General features: G+C 51.4%; 1 protein-coding gene across 7 annotated transcripts in view; it reads left to right on the top strand.

Moving 5' to 3' along the window:
• The window catches only part of PNPLA7 (patatin like domain 7, lysophospholipase), a 64,222-nt gene that overhangs the window by 579 nt on the left and 46,896 nt on the right, over window positions 1-16,747 (top strand). For 5 of the 7 annotated variants that reach the window (XR_015243258.1, XM_086684632.1, XM_086684636.1 and 2 more), the window contains exons 2-13: window positions 935-966; window positions 2,650-2,724; window positions 2,891-2,978; window positions 3,446-3,525; window positions 4,491-4,582; window positions 4,763-4,903; window positions 5,479-5,638; window positions 7,158-7,238; window positions 9,691-9,819; window positions 10,222-10,302; window positions 11,742-11,868; window positions 12,403-12,543. Coding sequence is in view for 6 of the 7 variants with exons in the window: in XM_086684632.1 (XP_086540758.1) it covers window positions 937-966; window positions 2,650-2,724; window positions 2,891-2,978; window positions 3,446-3,525; window positions 4,491-4,582; window positions 4,763-4,903; window positions 5,479-5,638; window positions 7,158-7,238; window positions 9,691-9,819; window positions 10,222-10,302; window positions 11,742-11,868; window positions 12,403-12,543 (1,225 nt within the window). In the remaining variant the exon portion in view is untranslated. Of the gene's footprint in view, window positions 1-934; window positions 967-1,249; window positions 2,725-2,890; window positions 2,979-3,445; window positions 3,526-4,490; window positions 4,583-4,762; window positions 4,904-5,478; window positions 5,639-7,157; window positions 7,239-9,690; window positions 9,820-10,221; window positions 10,303-11,741; window positions 11,869-12,402; window positions 12,544-16,747 lie in introns of those variants that run through there. The other 2 variants (XM_086684635.1, XM_086684637.1) reach the window with 2 other exon arrangements.

Here is a 16,747-nt window from a genome sequence, read left to right as displayed (position 1 = left end):
GCAGCCCACTTGCGCCCCTTCCCTCTGGCTCTGTGCTGTCCCAGATGGAGAAGCAATGGCTTCCACTTTGCCTCCCTAGCACGCGCTGGGGGCCATGAGCTCTACCCCACCTCAAATGTGCAGGGTGGGGTGCGTGGGGAGACTGCCTGGTCAGGGCACTAGCAGACCACAGAGCTGGGGTCAAGGGCGCTGCTGGCCTTTCAGGAGACTGAGAAGGAAGGGTTCTCCATGTGGTGGCAGAGGACACAGGACATTTGACCCAGGAGAAAGTGGGCTATGACCTTGCATCTGCCTTCTGCATCCTGATTTCTCTGGGTGGGATTTTGGAAGAGATAAATCCTCCCTTGTTGCTGCTTTTCTAAGGGGTCTGGGAGCCACAAGGTGAAGGCCCCAGACCTGGCTCCTCACCTCTAGACAGGGGGAAAGTGAACCAGGCAGGTCCTCAATTCATCATCTCCTGGACCCAACACACCCACCTTGAGGTCAACCACACCGGATAGGAAATCCCCTGACACAGGCCACTAGGTGTTCTCACAGTCTGCTGCCTGGCCTGGCCCCACACACCCCTACCTCACCCCCCAGCCACAGCCTCATCGCCGAGGCACTGGGAGCTCCTGGCTGCACTAGGCCTTGGCTGAGCTGCCCACACCCACCCTTGACCAGCTGGGAGAGGAGTAGGACTTGGCTGCGGTTCCGGGTTCCTGGGCAGCCATGGGAGAGCTGTTTACAGAGAGGGAAGTGGCTCTGGTGTTTCTCTTCTTGGAGAACACAGCTTTCCACCAGGGTTTTCCTTTCGGTGAAGACATAATTTAAGGAGAAGAGGAACCCAGGAGAAAAGGCTGAAGGCATTGCTCTGCCGCATGAGCGTGAGTTGAGGGAACATTTGCCCTGAACCAGTGCTTCTTTTCACCTTGACTGTTTTTTTCATTTTTAGCCATGAAGCAAGAGGAAGATGCCAGCCCAGAGGTATGGAACTAGATGGTTCCGGGGATGAATCAGAGCCTCAAAATTCCCAGTTAGGGGTGTTTCTGCATTTGCTCTGTGGGCAGCTCCTTGAAGTTGGCTAAATGTGGGAGAGGTGGTCTGGGCCCCTCTGTCTCCTTGTCGGATCTTGAGGCCACTTCTTCTCTGAGGTCAAAACTCAGTTCCTGCTCCCCCCTAGGACTTCTGCTTGTTTGTTTAAAAAAAATTTTTTTAATGTTTATTTTTCAGAGAGAAAGAGAGAGAGAGAGAGAGTGAGTGTGTGAGTGAGGGAGTTGTAGAGAGAGGGGAAGACACAGAATCCAAAGAGGCTCCAGGCTCTGAGCTGTTAGCACAGAGCCTGATGTGGGGGCTTGAACCCATGAACTGTGAGATCATGATCTCAGCTGAAGTCAGATGCTTAACTGACTGAGCCACCCAGGTGCCCCAGACTTCTTGTTTTGATGGGAGTCTTTTCCTTAGTGGAACATCTGTAGCTACATCACAAAGGCCTTTCTCTATTCCTGAAACAGAAAAGTAGATACATTAAAACAACCACGAAAGCCTGAGATGCTCAACCATACGAAATTATATAACTAGATTATGGGACACCTGTGTGACCCTTTCCGTGGATATCCCTGGTTGTCCCCAAAGCGGTGGTTGAGCTCTAAGGGACACACTTAGTGAAGGGTGTGGTTGTGAGTGCTGTCATGTTGAGAGCTGAGCACAATTGAGGCCAGGAGAGGCTGGATGCCTCAGCTCTGAAGCAAAAAACTCCCACAGCTTCCATTTGCCTCCTGAACCAAGTTCAAAAACATGGTTTTCTGGACCACTTACTTATTCTGCCTTGAGGCAACTGATATTCTGCTTTTGAGACCCTTTTCTGAATGCCCTTCCATTTCACTGGGTTTTCTGGTGTCTAATGCTGGCTTCTGCTTTAGTTCTTGGCACTTGTGTAGAAACTAGAGAGGATTAACAGGGGCTCCCTGCCCTCTCCTCTTCCTGGCCTCTTGGGAGGAGGTGTGTGGGCACCAGGAGGAATGCACAGTGGCTGCTTGTTTCACTGGTTTCTCTTGCTTGTTTTCATCTTCATCATTTTGGGGGAATCAGCCAGTACCCTCCAGGTAGGTGGCCCCAGCCATCTGCCCACTCACCCTCCTGTGCTCACTTTTCTCTTCCTCCTCCCTCCCTTGGGTCTGGACTTCAGAAGCCCCTAAAATCTCCTTCTTGGGGAGTGGTCGGTGCTGGTAAATAACCTTTCTCTGCTATGAGCTGATATGCCGTGTTCTCAGAATCCAGGTGGCTCCTTGGGGTTGCTCAGCATCGCTGCGGTGCAGGCTTCGATGTGCCCTCGCATGTGGCTGACAGCACACGGTGTTGTGGGGTGCACCCCTAGTGGCTAGCCGGGTTTGCTCCTCTAGACTTGCATCTGAGGAACTGAAAAGCTGAAGATTGAGGATTCCACACGGCACAGCTGCTGGCCCTGCCCAGCCATCCCACGGGTGGCCTTGGAGGTCGGGTTTCTCTCTCTGTGCTGAGCAGGTGCGCTCGGAGGACCTCAGCAGCCCAGAAGATCACTTCTCCCAGGGCTGCTGACTGCCCTTCTAACCAGCAGCTTTATTCTTGCGACCCTGGGAAGCCAGGGCCATGCCTGTGTTGGCCCTTCGTGACCACAGTGTTCCCTTCCAGGCTGGCTTTTGTCTGGGTCCTGTCCTGCAGTCCTGGGGGCTGCAGTTGACGGAGCAGCGGTCACAGTCTACCATGGTAACCGCCTTACGTGCCTCCTGGTGACGGGTGGGCGCTGGGATTTGTGGGCTTGCTTCACTCCTGGCTGCTCCTGTCACCTCCGTCCCAGCCTGTTGCCGGGGTAGGGAGGGGCTCTGCGGCAGCCTTGCTGACAGGCGCTCTGTCTGTCTGTGATCTCACCCAGCTCGTGGGGATTGTGATTGGAGCCCTCCTGGCCCTCGCCCTTGTTGGCATCACTGTCTTTTTTGTGTATAGGAGAGTTAACCGATTCCGTGAGTATCTTACTTCAGATATCCACCTCTATGGGGAAGGGACAAGGGCTTGGGAGAGTGGGGGAAGGTTCGGTGACCTAACCCCTGTTGTGAGCTTCTAGGAGCAGCCCTCAAGCCTGTGGTGGCTTTGGGTGGGAATTGTTGGCCTGAGGCTGTGCACGCCAGACCTATGGGATTTGAGTATGTTCCCAGCTTTCTAGGCTCGCAGAGACCCTTTTCTGAATGACCTTCCATTTCACTGGGTACGAAGGGCTGCGAGTCCTGTTCGAAGGGCTGCGAGTCCTGTTCCCTGTGATCCAGTCTGTGCCAGCCTGGGCCCCAGACGCTGGGTGCCATTCCCTGACACCATAAACCGTAGCAGGGGCAGGATAGGCTCGGTGTGTGTGCCCTATGGGCTGCTTGGCAGAGCCTTCCTGCCTGCCTGTGTCCCAGCCGTGGCTCAGGAGACCCCTCTGCTCCCCTTGCAGGACAGGTACAGCCCACTCCGCAGTACAGATTCCGAAAGAGAGACAAAGTGATGTTTTACGGCAGGAAGATCATGAGGAAGGTAACTTGTGCCGCAGGCCCTGTGTTCCTACAGGCCCCAGCGGTGGGGGCCCCAACAGCCTGCACCTGCCCTCATGCCACATTGTGGGGTCCTCCTAACGTTCAGAGACTGTTGGCCAGAGCAGAGACGGAGGGCTCATTGGCCCTTTGAGGTGCACATTCGTCTCAGCTGGAAAAGAGGACAGGGTCTCTTTCAGGAATATTCTGGGGTGCGTGGACACACAGGGTTCTGGCCATGGTGCTGAAATTGGGGGTCCTGCCAAGATTTGGAAGCTAGGAGGCCTCACTTCTCAGTCTGGTGGAGCCCTGCCTGGTCACCCCCAGTCTCTTCCGCTCCCCTGAGGGCAGGAGGGACCCCACACTTCTCAGAGGCTTAGTGTACTCGAAATGGGTGTTTAAAATAACTCCTGGTATTTTAAAATAGTCGCGATTTGTTACTTGTTCTGAATAAGCAGTTAATTCATGTTCTTTGTAGCAAACTCGAAATACCACACAAGAAGCCATGTGAGTCCTTAGGTGGACCTCCTGTTCTCCTGGCCATGAAACAAAGACACACTGGTGCTGCTTGCAGGCCATGATGCTGGCCTAGAGCCTGAACGGGATAGGGCCAGCTCTTAAAAGGCTGTCGAAAGGGGCTGCTGTGCCAGCGTGACAGAGGGGAGGCTGAGTGTCAGCTTTGCAGGCAGAGGGAACACAGGCCTGAGGATCCAGCACTCTGAGAATGCTGGCTGTTTGGTGATACGGCCAGGTGGCACTTCATCGTCAATGGCACCAGGGATGGTTCCCTGTGCCCAGGGCAAGTGGGGCAGGTGGGGCAGGCAGGGAAAGACCCTGGGAGCTGCTGTCACACCTGCAGGCAGCCCAGCCCCTGAGGGCTGCGGTTGACCCCTGAGGTTGACCCCTGAGGCTGAGGCTGGGTCCAGTAGGTCACAGGGTCAGGATTCGGCCTTTCCCTTCACCTTGCAGGTGACCACGCTGCCCCACACTCTTGTGGGGAGCACGGCTTTCCCCCGGCAGCGGGCAAGGAAGAGGACCAAAGTGCTGTCTTTGGCCAAGAGGTACTGGGAATGTCCTTGAGACCACACGTGCCCCAGCTGGCCTCCCTGGCGGGCCCTGGTGAGCCTGCTGGCCATCGCTGCTGCCTATGGCTTCCCTGCCTCTGGGTTTGCAGTACTCCTGCCATCTGCTTCGAACCCCTTTGGGCTTCTGCTCCAGAGGCACGTATCTCTGCTTTGTAGGATTCTGCGTTTCAAGAAGGAATACCCAACCCTGCAGCCAAAGGAGCCACCACCCTCCCTGCTGGAGGCGGATCTCACAGAGTTTGACGTGAAGAATTCTCACCTGCCATCAGAAGTTTTGTACATGCTGAAGAATGTGAGGTGAGACCAGCCGGGTGAAGGAGGCTGCAGGAGGCCTGGGGCTGTGCTCCCTAGGACTGCCCGAGCTAAGTTTACCTTCCCTAGCCGTCCGCACGGCCTCTCACAGCTCTTTCCTGTTTAGTTTAGTATTTGTTCACTAATCAGCATTTCCGTGTTCGTGAGGAAACTCAGAGCAGCTATGGGAAGTGTGTGGCTGGATCAAAGCTGCAAGTCTGGGTTCCCTTCCATCTCTGCCCAGAAACCCCATTCTTTCTAGTGGCGCTTCACCATCCAGGAGGGGTGTCCTGTCCACCTGCTTTTGCTTATGTCTCTGGTTCAGATTCATAGTCATGGCTCAAGAGTTCTTCGAGCTGACGGGAAAGCAGTTTATGGGAATTCCCGAAGTGTAAGCTTCTGTCCTGACAGTGACTCCAGGTGGCCAGTGCTGCAGGGTCTGCTTCTCTGTGAACTCTAGCCCTGTGGGTCTGACCAGCAGTGCCTGTGGCAGTGGCTGTATTTGCATCAGCCTCTTTGAAATGCTGTCCTTCCTTCTCTCCTTTCCAGAAGGTGTCCCACATGTGCTATGGTTCTTACAGGGTCCTGGGCCACTTTGAGAAGCCACTGTTCCTGGAACTTTGCAAACACATGATCTTTGTACAGCTGCTCGAAGGGGAACACGTCTTTCAGCCGGGGGAACCAGATACCAGCATCTATGTAGTGCAGGATGGGCGCCTGGAAGTCTGCATCCAGGACGCGGTAAGAGCGCCTGTCACGTGTGTGGATGGCCCAAGGGAGTGCAGAGCATGGTGGAGGGTGTGGGTCTGTTGTGTATGTTGTTTGTTGTGTTTCTTTTTTAAGTAAGTTCTACACCCAACATGGGGCTTGAACTCACCACTCTGAAATCAAGAGTTGCATGCTCTACTGACTGAGCCAGCCAGGCGCTCATGTTGTGTTTTTACTTAGATGTCTGCCATTGAAAACATTTTTTTAAGTTTTATATTGAAAAGTTAGTATAACATTTTAAGTTTCAGTTCTTTGGGGAAAATGGCACACTTTGGTCCCGGCGTTGGCACACAGCTGCCCTTCAGTGTTGCTACGTTACCTTCACTCATGCATGTGGGGGTACCCATGGGTTAGTGGGCTCAGTGGCATTCGGTGGTTTTCTGCCTTTTACCTGTTCTAAGCCTTTTGAGATGTCTCTCCAGTTTCCTGAGAACACCCTCAGCAGTTGGGTGTTGACCTGCCACCATCAGTTGTACCCTTGCCTGTTGTGAATGATTTTAACTCTAAGAAAATAATTAAGGTATTAATTCAGCTGGAAACGCAATACTTGCTTCCTGCCTCTGTTAATTACACCCATGAATCAGACGTCCCAGGGAGCAACTTCCAGGCCAGTCAAGCCTGTGGAAGTCTTGCTTTCCAGCAGAATGTATCCTTTGATTTGCCCAGGGGAGTGACCCAGGCTTCCCACTGCTTGTTATTGTTGAAGCAGACACTCAGTGAGCCCCAGTCTGCACAAAGTGGCCCCTGACCTTAGGGAAGTCCCCACCTGCCAGGACCCTGGGGTGGGCCCTGACCCAGAATGGATCCCACATATTCTTCGGGTTTCTAGATACGATGTTGTCCGGGCAAAATTACTGTGTGTGTGTGGCTTCATCCCACACTGGACTTGATGGGATGATGAGAGAAGAAATGGTCCTTGTCTAGTTTCCTCCCATTTGGGCCATCAGCATCCAGGGTTATTGTTTCCCAGCTAGCAGGCCTTTCCTGAAAATGTGACTTTGGGCCAGAAGGAAGGGTTCTTGGAGGGTGACCAGGGCCAAGTTTGAACAAGTTCAAAAAGGAATTTCCTGGGTGAAGCTGAGAAGTTCCTGTATTAAATAAGCACCCGCTTTTCTTTCTCTTTTAATCCAGTGGAAAAACACATCAAAATGCTATTATTTATGCCAGTAACAACCGAATTTGGTCCTTAGAACTTTTTGTTTGGGCCAGCACACTCACTTAGGTTTTATGAAATTCAATCTAAGTCCTCCTAGTGAGAATAAGCCCTGGGTTGAAGGGCCACGCCCAGGCCGAGCTTCCTGATTGCTCTTAACTCATCTTTGTTTTTTCTGTCCTCTGCTTTGGAGCTTATTCCACCTCTAATTCCTGAAGGTCAAGTAGGGCACAGCCTAACCCTCGGGACAGGCGACAGTGGAGGCTGTGTTGCCCAGCTGGCCTGGGCTGGGCTGAGCCACCTGTCAGGGGATGACTCTGCTCTGTTTCCTGAGTGCAGGATGGCACCGAGGTGGCGGTCAAGGAGGTTCTGGCTGGAGACAGCGTCCACAGTCTCCTCAGCATCCTGGATGTCATCACTGTGAGTCTCGTGGGTCTACCCAGAAGTCACCTGGACAGCATGTCCCTCACTGCCGAGTCCAGTTCTCCCCAGTGGCGAGGGGCTGGCCTAGGACGGGAGGGACCCCTAGCAGGTCAAGGGTGTGTGGGAGAGCAGCTTTAACTGTGTGTTGAAGGAGAGCTGGGCATTTGCTCACGGGTTTTGGCTATCTCTTAAATGATTATTGTTATATACACGTGGTCTGAGATGCAAAAGGCACAAATGTTGTGAGTGAAAACACTTCCTCTCACCCTTTAGGCCCCAAGGCCCCTTCCTAGGAGGGCCCTCCCATGGATCTTCTGTGGTAACGGGTGTCTCTCTGTTGTTCCCAATCTCCTGCTGTTGACTGGTTTTGTGTGCACACCACTCCATATGTTTGAGGATCAATTTGCAAGACAAATCCCTAGCAGAGACTTCCCAGGTGTGAGAGTGCACCCCCCACACGCCTGAGCCACGGTCCTGCGGGAGGACACCTGTGTCCTCACCCCACCAGCTAGGGAGCCATCTCATGTTTGATCTTTGCCAGTCCAGTCAATTAAAAGATAAAATTTCATGTTATCTTGGGATTTTTAAACTTTTTATCATGGTACACTTGAAACATATTCAAAAGTAGACAGAATCGTAAAATTAATCGTGTGTGCATCACCAGCTTCAAAAAGTCTCAGCTCAGCATGACTATTCCCATCTCATTAGCTAGAATTTAATGTTTAATTTTCTTTTTCTCGTGAGTAAAGTCTTCATACAATGAAGCAAATCTTAGGTGTCTGCTACCTGAGCTTAGATAATGCACACACCTGTGTAGCTCAAAAGGTGGCATGTGATTGTCACCTTACCTTCGAAGTTATACTTTCTGCTTTCACTTTTAGCTATGCATTGAGGCAGCTTATACCTCAGTTTCCCCAGAAACTGCACAGAGGAGTCTCTAGAGCAGTTCAGCAGACCTTGGCAAGGATGCATCCGTGTGGGGCCAGGAACCTATGTACTTGTGTGACACTCACATGGTGGGCGGAGCCCTTGGTGGGTGTCCTCTGATCCAATTCTTGAGTTCTTGTGCACAAGGGGGTGATAAACTCCAGAGACTTTGAGGGTGCCCATTGTTTTCACCCATCCCTGTTAGGCTGGCACAGACATGTTTTGAGCTGTGGTGGGGCCTGGGGTGGAGGCATGGATAGGACTCCGGCGTCTTGCTCTGGCCCCAGGACCTGGTGTGCCTTCACGAGATGCTTGGCCAGGGCTGAGAGGGACACTACCTCTGAGCAAGGCAGACCTGCCTTGGAAGGCCAGCTGGGGGCAGCCTCAGCCTGGAGCCTTGTGCTGGGAGAGGCTACCCAGACGTGCAGGACAGGCCCCATATGGCTGTGTAGGGCTCTGGCTGGTGTGTTGGAATCTGTAAGGTGCACAGTTTTCTTTCTGTAAAGGATGTGAAATGAGCAGAAATGATTCCAAGGAGAAGAGCTGAGTCCCAGAACTCACTTAGAGCATTTGAGAACCACATGCCCAGAGTTCCCGATGTACAGGGCTTGGTTAGGAGGTCGGGACTAGCCCACTCCCCCATTGTGGGCAAACTTCCAGTTACACTCAGCTCCCTCCAGAGACTGCTGGGCCCACCCTGGTAACACAGACATTGCTAACATGTGAGGACTTACAAGGGTTGAGGGGCTCCCCCTGAAACCAGGGACCCGGACCAGCCAAGTTCCTGACCATTCAACCCTGGCGGTGTAGATGTGGTATACGTGTGGGCCGCTGAGACTCATCCGTGGCAGGGCGGGGGGAAGGGAGGCATGCAAGTGGTGCAGCCACTGTGGAAACAGCATGGTAGTTTCTTGAAAGTTAAAGATGCATAGACCGCATGGCCCAGAAGTTCCACTCCTGGATATTTAGCAAGAGAAGTGAAAACTGTTTGCACAAAATCCGGTGCGTGAACATTTATAACAGCTTATTTATAATTGCCCCAAACTGGAAACAGGCCCAGTGCCCTTCAGCTGCTGGGTGGTAAGGACACTGTGAAGCATCCATAAAATAACCCCGTTCTCAGCCATGAAGAGTGCCACTGCTGGTGTGTGAACAGCATGGCGGGCCTCCAGCTGCTGTCTCTGTGAGAGGAGCCAGACCTGTGTGGTTCCATTTATGTGACCTTTTGACAAAGGCAAAGCCATCAGGACAGAGAAAATCCCAGGGGTTGCCAGGAAGCAACAGTGGAAGGATAGGCTGGTGCCAGCAGAGGGTGGCATCCTCGCCAGAAAACGGGTTTCTCTGTAGTGCCAGCTGGCTCCTCTGAGGTGGTTGGTGCTTGGAGCCCGCTGGCCATCTGCTTCCCGTGCAGGGCAAGGCTCCTCAGGGCCCTCGTGGGTGTTCCGTGTGGGGCAAGGTGCTGGCATCTCGCCCCTTCTGGAGACAGGGTGCTGGGAGCGGCCTGACCTCGCTGTCCTTGCAGGGCCACACTGCTCCATACAAAACCGTGTCCGCCCGCGCGGCCGTCCCTTCCACCGTCCTCCGGCTCCCAGCAGTGGCTTTTCAAGGAGTTTTTGAGAAGTATCCTGAAACCCTGGTGAGGGTAGTGCAGGTGGGTCGCTTTTGCAGTCCCCCTTTCTGGCCTGGGAGTCACTGCACGCACATGAAGGCGCATCCCGAGTGGGTGTAGAAAGGATTAAGGTGGCTTTTTGGAAGTTTTGTAATACATATTTTACAATAAAAGTTAACATTCATGACCTCACAGAGGTCCTCGGAACTCCTACCAGCCCCCAAGAGGGTTCTTTTTTTATTATTAAACTTGTTTTGAAGTAATCTTAAAGATTTACCAAAAACTTGCACACATGATGCAGAGAGTCCTTACGTCCCTAGCGTCAATATCTTAGGTGGCCATTGGGGGGTTGTCAGAACCTCGGGTTCATGCCTGGGAGGGTGGTGAGGGGCGCGGGGGTCTGAGGAGGCGCCGGGCTTGGCACAGCTGGCTGTCCCCTCACAGATCATCATGGTGCGGCTGCAGAGGGTCACCTTTCTGGCTCTGCACAACTACCTGGGCCTGACCACAGAGCTCTTCAACCCTGTAAGTGCAGCCTCGCCTCCCCACCCCCCCCACCCCGTCCTTGTGGCCAGGACCCTGGGCTTTGAAAGGTTTACTCCTCTGCCTTAAAGCAGATGCTGGTAGATGAGTCGGGGGCTTGAGTGTCCCGAGAGTTCCTGCCGAGAACCCTGCCCACCCATGGGGTTTGGGGGATGGGACTCCTGCTCTGATACCCCTCCCAGAACAGCCTGCAGTTTGGCCTGAATGTGGCCCCTTTGGTCACCTCATTTCCCCTTTCCTGTTGCTCACTTGGCGCACACAGCTGAGCTGCCTGCCCACCCGGCGGAGGCGGCCACCTCCTGCACCCTGGGGTCCCTCCCGCCATGGGGTTGAGCTGATGGCTGTGAGAAGGGTCAGCTCACTCCACCCAGAGCTGCTGTGAGCAGTAGATGAGACCCTCCGAGGCCCTGGTTGGAGGGGGCTGGATGCTGACCTCTAATTATTGGGGTCAGTGTTACACTTGGGTGTTGTCTCTAGTTTTGATGGGCATTAGGTTTTATCATCTTCTTTTACTGGTATTTTAGGACATATCCTTTTGGTTTTTTTTTTAACTTAAGATTTTAAAAAAATGTTTATTAGAGAGTGTGCACGCACACACGTGAGTGGGAGAGGGGGTGGGGGTGGACAGAGGATCTGAAGCAGGCTCTGCATTGAGAGCAGAGAACCCGATGTGGGGGCTGAAACTCACGAACCTTGAAATCATGACCACCCAGGTGCCCCAACCTTTTGTTTTCTACATTACTGTCCGTCTTTTTTTAAAACAAATTTTTAATGTTAATTTTTTGAGAGAGAGTGTAAGCAGGGGAGGGGCAGAGCGAGAGGGAGACACAGAGTCCAAAGCAGGCTCTAGGCTCTGAGCTGTCGGCACAGGGCCCGATGCGGGGCTCAAACTCACGAACTGTGAGATCATGACCTGAGCCGAGATCAAGAGTCGGATGTTTGACTGAGCCATCCAGGTGCCCCAATATTACTTTCCATCTTAATGAAGGGCATTAAGGTTTCTGACAGTGTGGACCACCATTTAAACTTGACGGAGTAGGGGCGCCTGGGTGACGCAGTCGGTTAAGCGTCCGACTTCAGCCAGGTCACGATCTCGCGGTCTGTGAGTTCGAGCCCCGCGTCGGGCTCTGGGCTGATGGCTCAGAGCCTGGAGCCTGTTTCCGATTCTGTGTCTCCCTCTCTCTCTGTCCCTCCCCCGTTCATGCTCTGTCTCTCTCTGTCCCAAAAATAAATAAACATTGAAAAAAAAAAAATTTTAAACTTGACGGAGTTGCCAGGATAAAGCAGGTTGGGCCTTTGTTGCCGTAAGCACACAGCTAGTCTCTCCACTGGTCACCACTCTTCTCATCCCCCTAAGTGTGGCTGCGGAGAGTACTAGCCCAGGGTACTGCTGGAGCACCTGCTTCTTTCTCACGCCCCAGGAGAGCCAGGCCATCCCCCTGGTGTCTGTGGCCAGCGTGGCTGCTGGCAAGGCCAAGAGGCAGGTGTGCTGTGGCTCTGAGGATCGTCTTGAGAGGCCCCTCCGGCCGCAGGAGTCCTGCGATCCAGGTACTGGCCCTGGCCTGGCCTCCAGCCTGTGTCGGGCCTCCTTTCCTCCCCTCACCCCGTCTCTGTGGGAGGACTTGGCTCCAGGAGACAGCTGTTCGGGGAGCAGATTCCAAACTTCATGTCGCTCTAGCCCTTGAGAGGGGCCTACATCTGGGGCAAGAGACTGTCCATTGAAGCATCTTGGCTGGGGGTCACCTCCAGGGTGACAGTATAACGTGCAGCCATGCTAACAGATGTGGGACAGGTCACCAGCTCGTGTGTAAACAAATGGCTAACAGACTAGTAAAATCAAGCTGTGCTGCGCGGGGTCCTTCCTGGAAGGTGGCTTTGTATAAACTCACCTGAGGGTCTGGTGGAGCACCGAAGGGTGCCAGGTTCATGCCAGTGCGCTTGGAGGGCCACCTGGACTAAAACGGTCCCTGGGAAGGCCAGGCACGTGTAGGTGGTGAGGGTGTGGTCAGAGGCCCTTGAGACGTGATTTGTGCACTGCTGTGGGAACAGAGGCCTTGCTTCCCACCCGTCTCCTCCCGGCAGATCGAGGGGGCAGCCGTGCAGCAGCCCCTGGGCCTCTGCTGAAGAGGAGCCAGTCCTTCCCGCTGCCTTCTGTTCACGAAGAGATCCTGGATGAGCTCGGCAAGGCCCAGGCAGGTGACCAGGCCCCTTTTGCTCCACCAGGTAAGGCATTGGGTACCCTGACCTTGGAGCGTTGATGGGTGGGCAAGCCCTCAGGCCCAGAGAACCCTGTGCACACACTCAGCCTTGATTTGATGCGGTGGTGATTGTCTTGGTGCCCCAGGCATCCTGTGGGCTCCTCTCCACACTGCGCCACTTCTGTGCTCCCCGTGTTCTCACCCCCGAGGCTGTGCCCGGCCACTGCAGGAGCATCTGCTCCAGCACCATCCTTTCTTCCCTGTGCACACCATCAGGCTGCATCCCCTGCTGAAATAGACTTCCTAGGCCCTCTGGCCCCTCAGCTGCCACTGGATCTGCTTCCACGCAAGCAGAGCTCTCCAGGAGCTGTCCATGCCAGCTCGTCCCCAGTCTGTCTCTGCTGTGCTTTCTCAGCAGCTCTCTGCCCCTCTCTGGGGCACCTTCCCCACAGGGACTTGGCCTCTGTGGATAGGCTCCCAGCGCATCCTGGCGGTTGGGCCAGGGATTCTCTCATCCCGTCCGGCAGCCTTCACAAACTAGCTCGTTCCTTACCACCTTCTAATTTTGCTCTTATGTTCATTAGAAAGTTTGTTTCGTTTTTATGTGCATTTTGTGAGTTGCCGGCAGGTTTCATCATCTGGTGTATTTGAGAGCTATCTGGGTACCCCTTTAAGAATTGTCTGTTTATATTCTCTGCTCATTTTCTGCAGGGTTTCCTGAGTCTGCCTTGTTGATTTGCATTAATTCTGTATATGCTCTGGATAGAGACCTTCCACCATTTGTAATTGTTCAGATGTCTTTTGTCCGTGTCCGTCTGTTACAACGCCCACCCTTGTGGACCATTGTGGAGCAGGAATCCTTGATGTTCATTTATTGAAAAGCAGCCGTTGCACACCTTGTGATTTGTGTCTGGGGCCTTCCTTATTCTTTGCTCATTCACTGGGTTGTAAGTGCATTTGTCTAGATCCTTTTCTGCTAGCTCTGTGGTTTTCCCTTCCCTGAGGTCTCATTCATTTGCACTTCCTACTTGTATGTGTTTGAAGTAAGAAATTAGGTCTTTTCTTACTTTGTATATACTGATAATTTACACAGCGCCATTAAGATCTTTCATTTACCTGTTGCTTTTTTTTTTCCTTTGGTGCCATGTTCATTTGGTATCAAGTTTCTGACTCTACGTGGAATTTTTTGTTTGTTTAGTAATAGATTTTTGGAGATATGATTCACATACCATTAAGTCCACCCTTTTTAAAAAAAATGTTTATTATTCTTTTTTTTGAGAGAGTGGGGAGGGTTTGGAGTGGGGGAAGAATCCCAAGCAGGCTCCATGCTCAGCACAAAGCCCAATGAGGAGCTCGAACTCACAACCGACTTCCAGATCATGACCTAAGCCAATATCAAGGGTCAGATGCTTAACTGACTAAGCCATCCAGGTGCCCTGAGTTCACCCTTTTATTTATGTATTTATTTACTTAGGGGCCCCTGGGTAGCTCAGTTGGTTGGGCATCTGACTTCGGCTCAGGTCATGATCTCGTGGTTCACAAGTTTGAGCCCCATATCGGGCCCTGTGCTGACAGCTCAGAGCCTGGAGCCTGCTTCTTGGATTCTGTGTCTCCCTTTCTCTCTGCCCTTCCCCTGTTTATTCTCTGTCTCCCTCCCTCCCTCAATCTCTCTCTCTCTCTCTCTCTCAAAAATAAATAAAACATTAAAAAATTTTTATTTATTTACTTAATTTCTTTATTTTTTAAAGCTTATTTATTTGAGGGAGAGAGAGAGAGAGAGCACAAGCAGGGGAGGGGCAGAGAGAGGGAGAGAGAATCCCAAGCAGGCTCTGCACTGTCAGCGTGGAGCCCAATGCGGGGCTCAAACTCATGAACTGTGAGATCATGACCTGAGCTGAAGTCAAGAGCCGGACGATTAACCAGCTGGCACCCCCCCAGTTCACCCTTTTAAAGTGTACAATTTATTAGTATATTCACAAAATTTTACATCCATCACTACTGTCTGTTCCCAGAACATTTTGTCAGACAGTGGAAACGCCGTGTCCTCATCAGCCGTCACCCCCTGCACCAGCCCCGGGCAACCACTGATCTGCTTTCTGTCTCTTGGGTTTGTCTGTTCTGGATATTTCATTACTAGGATCTACTTTTTAGGTATCTTTTGTGTTTTTAGGTATTCCTTTGTGTTCTATTTGCCTGTTTCTTCATGGATACCAAGGTGTTCTCAATTTTCATTAACTGCTTATGGTTGTATGATATGAATACAGAAGGTGTAAATCATAAATGGACAGCTTATGATTTTTCATAAACTGAACTCACTTGTGAGGCCGGCACCCAGGTGCAAAAAGCAGGTGCCACGGTTACCAGTGGTGAAGTTAGGCTGCTGCTCCCTGCCCTTCTGAGTCCCAGCAGTCAGGCTGCTTCTCAGCTTTCGTCTGACATCCATGCGTGTTGTGTGGAGCAAGACGCACCTGTTCTCGCTGATGGATAGAGATTTATTGTGTGAATACACTGCATGTGTGTCTGTTGAACACACACGTATGTGTTCCTGTTGAAACCGCTGGCTCATAAAGTGCACACGATTGACTCAGAGGCACTGCCCACGCTTTTCTGAGTGTCGGTCCCAGTTCGTGCTTCCACTACCCTCCCAAGGCTGTGCTGTCCAGTGTGGAGCCTCCGTCCCCTCAGGTGCTCTTGGCCTTGGGTGTCTGTGCTGCCGACAGGTCGCACCATCTTCCGGGAAACCTCCTGCTATTGCACCGTCCTGTCGTCTTCACCTGACCCCCTGGGCCACAGTGGGTCTCTCTGTGGCTGCACCTCCAGCCTCCTGATGCCTCTTGAGCCCCAGCACTTTCCGTTTCCATGGGGAGTGGGCTGCCATTGTCTTTTGTCCATTTTCCTCTTAGGGTGTCATTTGTCTAATTGCTGATTAATAGGACTTCTTTAGATAGTCTCTGTTAGATATAGGTATTGAAAATATTTTGTGCTCTTTTCACCCTCTTAATGATGTCTTTTAATGAATAGAAGTTTTTAAATTTCACAGAGTCCAATTTATCAATTTTTTTCTTTTGTGATTATTATTTGTGTCCTATTTAGGAAATCTGCCTGTAAGATTTAACATTTTACCATTCACATTTATCCTTCTAGGATTGGTTCTTTTGTCTAAAGTGAGCGGGGCTCATGATACACTTTTTTTCCAGCTATTCAGCTGACCTGCTGTATTTTTTAAAAATGTGTTTAGCAAATTTTTTCAAAAGAAGCTTAAGTGCTAGATAACTGAAAATAATAGCAGTCCACAAATAATAAAGTTTGACTCTGAATTATCTAGTTCTGTTAACATGTCTGGTTAACATCCACGCAGGTCCCAATACCTTTCCTCTGGTCCAGAAAAATAATGCCCTCTTAGAGGACATGTGTCTGCAAAGATCAGAGACACTGATCAGAATCTTAAGTTTTGTCAGCTGTCTTGTATATAGTATATAATACGTGATGTGTATAAACTAGGAGAATAGCATCCTACAGAAATGTGTAACCTTTGATATATGCGTGTATCCGTTACGGGGAGTATGGTTGGGTTTTATTTGTAAAATAGATATTGGTATCACAATACCTTGGCTTAATAATAAAACAATAATATGTTAATATATAAAATGTTAATATGTTGTTAAATAGTAACATAACAGTATTACAGTAAGTACTATAAATACACAGTATCTCAGACTGAGCAAAAATAGTTATGATTAAAAGTTGGTTGTGGGGGTACCTGGCTGGCTCAGTCAGTGGAGCGTGTGACTCTTAATCTCGGGGTCATAAGTTTGAGCCCACGTTGGGTATACAGATGACTTAAAAATAAAATCTTAAAAATAAAAAAAATTTTTTCTTCTAATGTTTAGTTTTGAGAGAGAGCACAAGTGGGGTAGGGGCAGGGAGACAGTCACAGAATCCAGAGCAGGCTCTGAGCTGTCAGCACAGAGCCTGATGCAGGGCTTGAACACATGAGCTGTGAGATCATGACCTGAGCTGAAATCGGGCACTTAACCAACTGAGCCACCTAGGCGCCCCCCCCCCCAAATTTTTTTAATTTAAAAAACAAAATAAAAGTTGGTTGTGGGTCACAGGAGAGCATGAAAGCACAGTGACTTTGTGCTCCAGTGGTTTTATCTACCAGGGTCTGTATTCGTCAGGCTTCAAGGAGAGCTCAGCCGGCCTTCGGCGAGTGCATATGGACCCAC

The sequence above is a fragment of the Puma concolor genome, chromosome D4, assembly GCF_028749965.1.
Source record: "Puma concolor isolate L17-30 chromosome D4, mPumCon1.1.hap2, whole genome shotgun sequence".
NCBI classification, from domain to species: domain Eukaryota; kingdom Metazoa; phylum Chordata; class Mammalia; order Carnivora; family Felidae; genus Puma; species Puma concolor.
The sequence above is the reverse complement of the archived record's forward strand: the minus strand, read 5'-3'. Positions and strand labels throughout refer to the sequence as shown.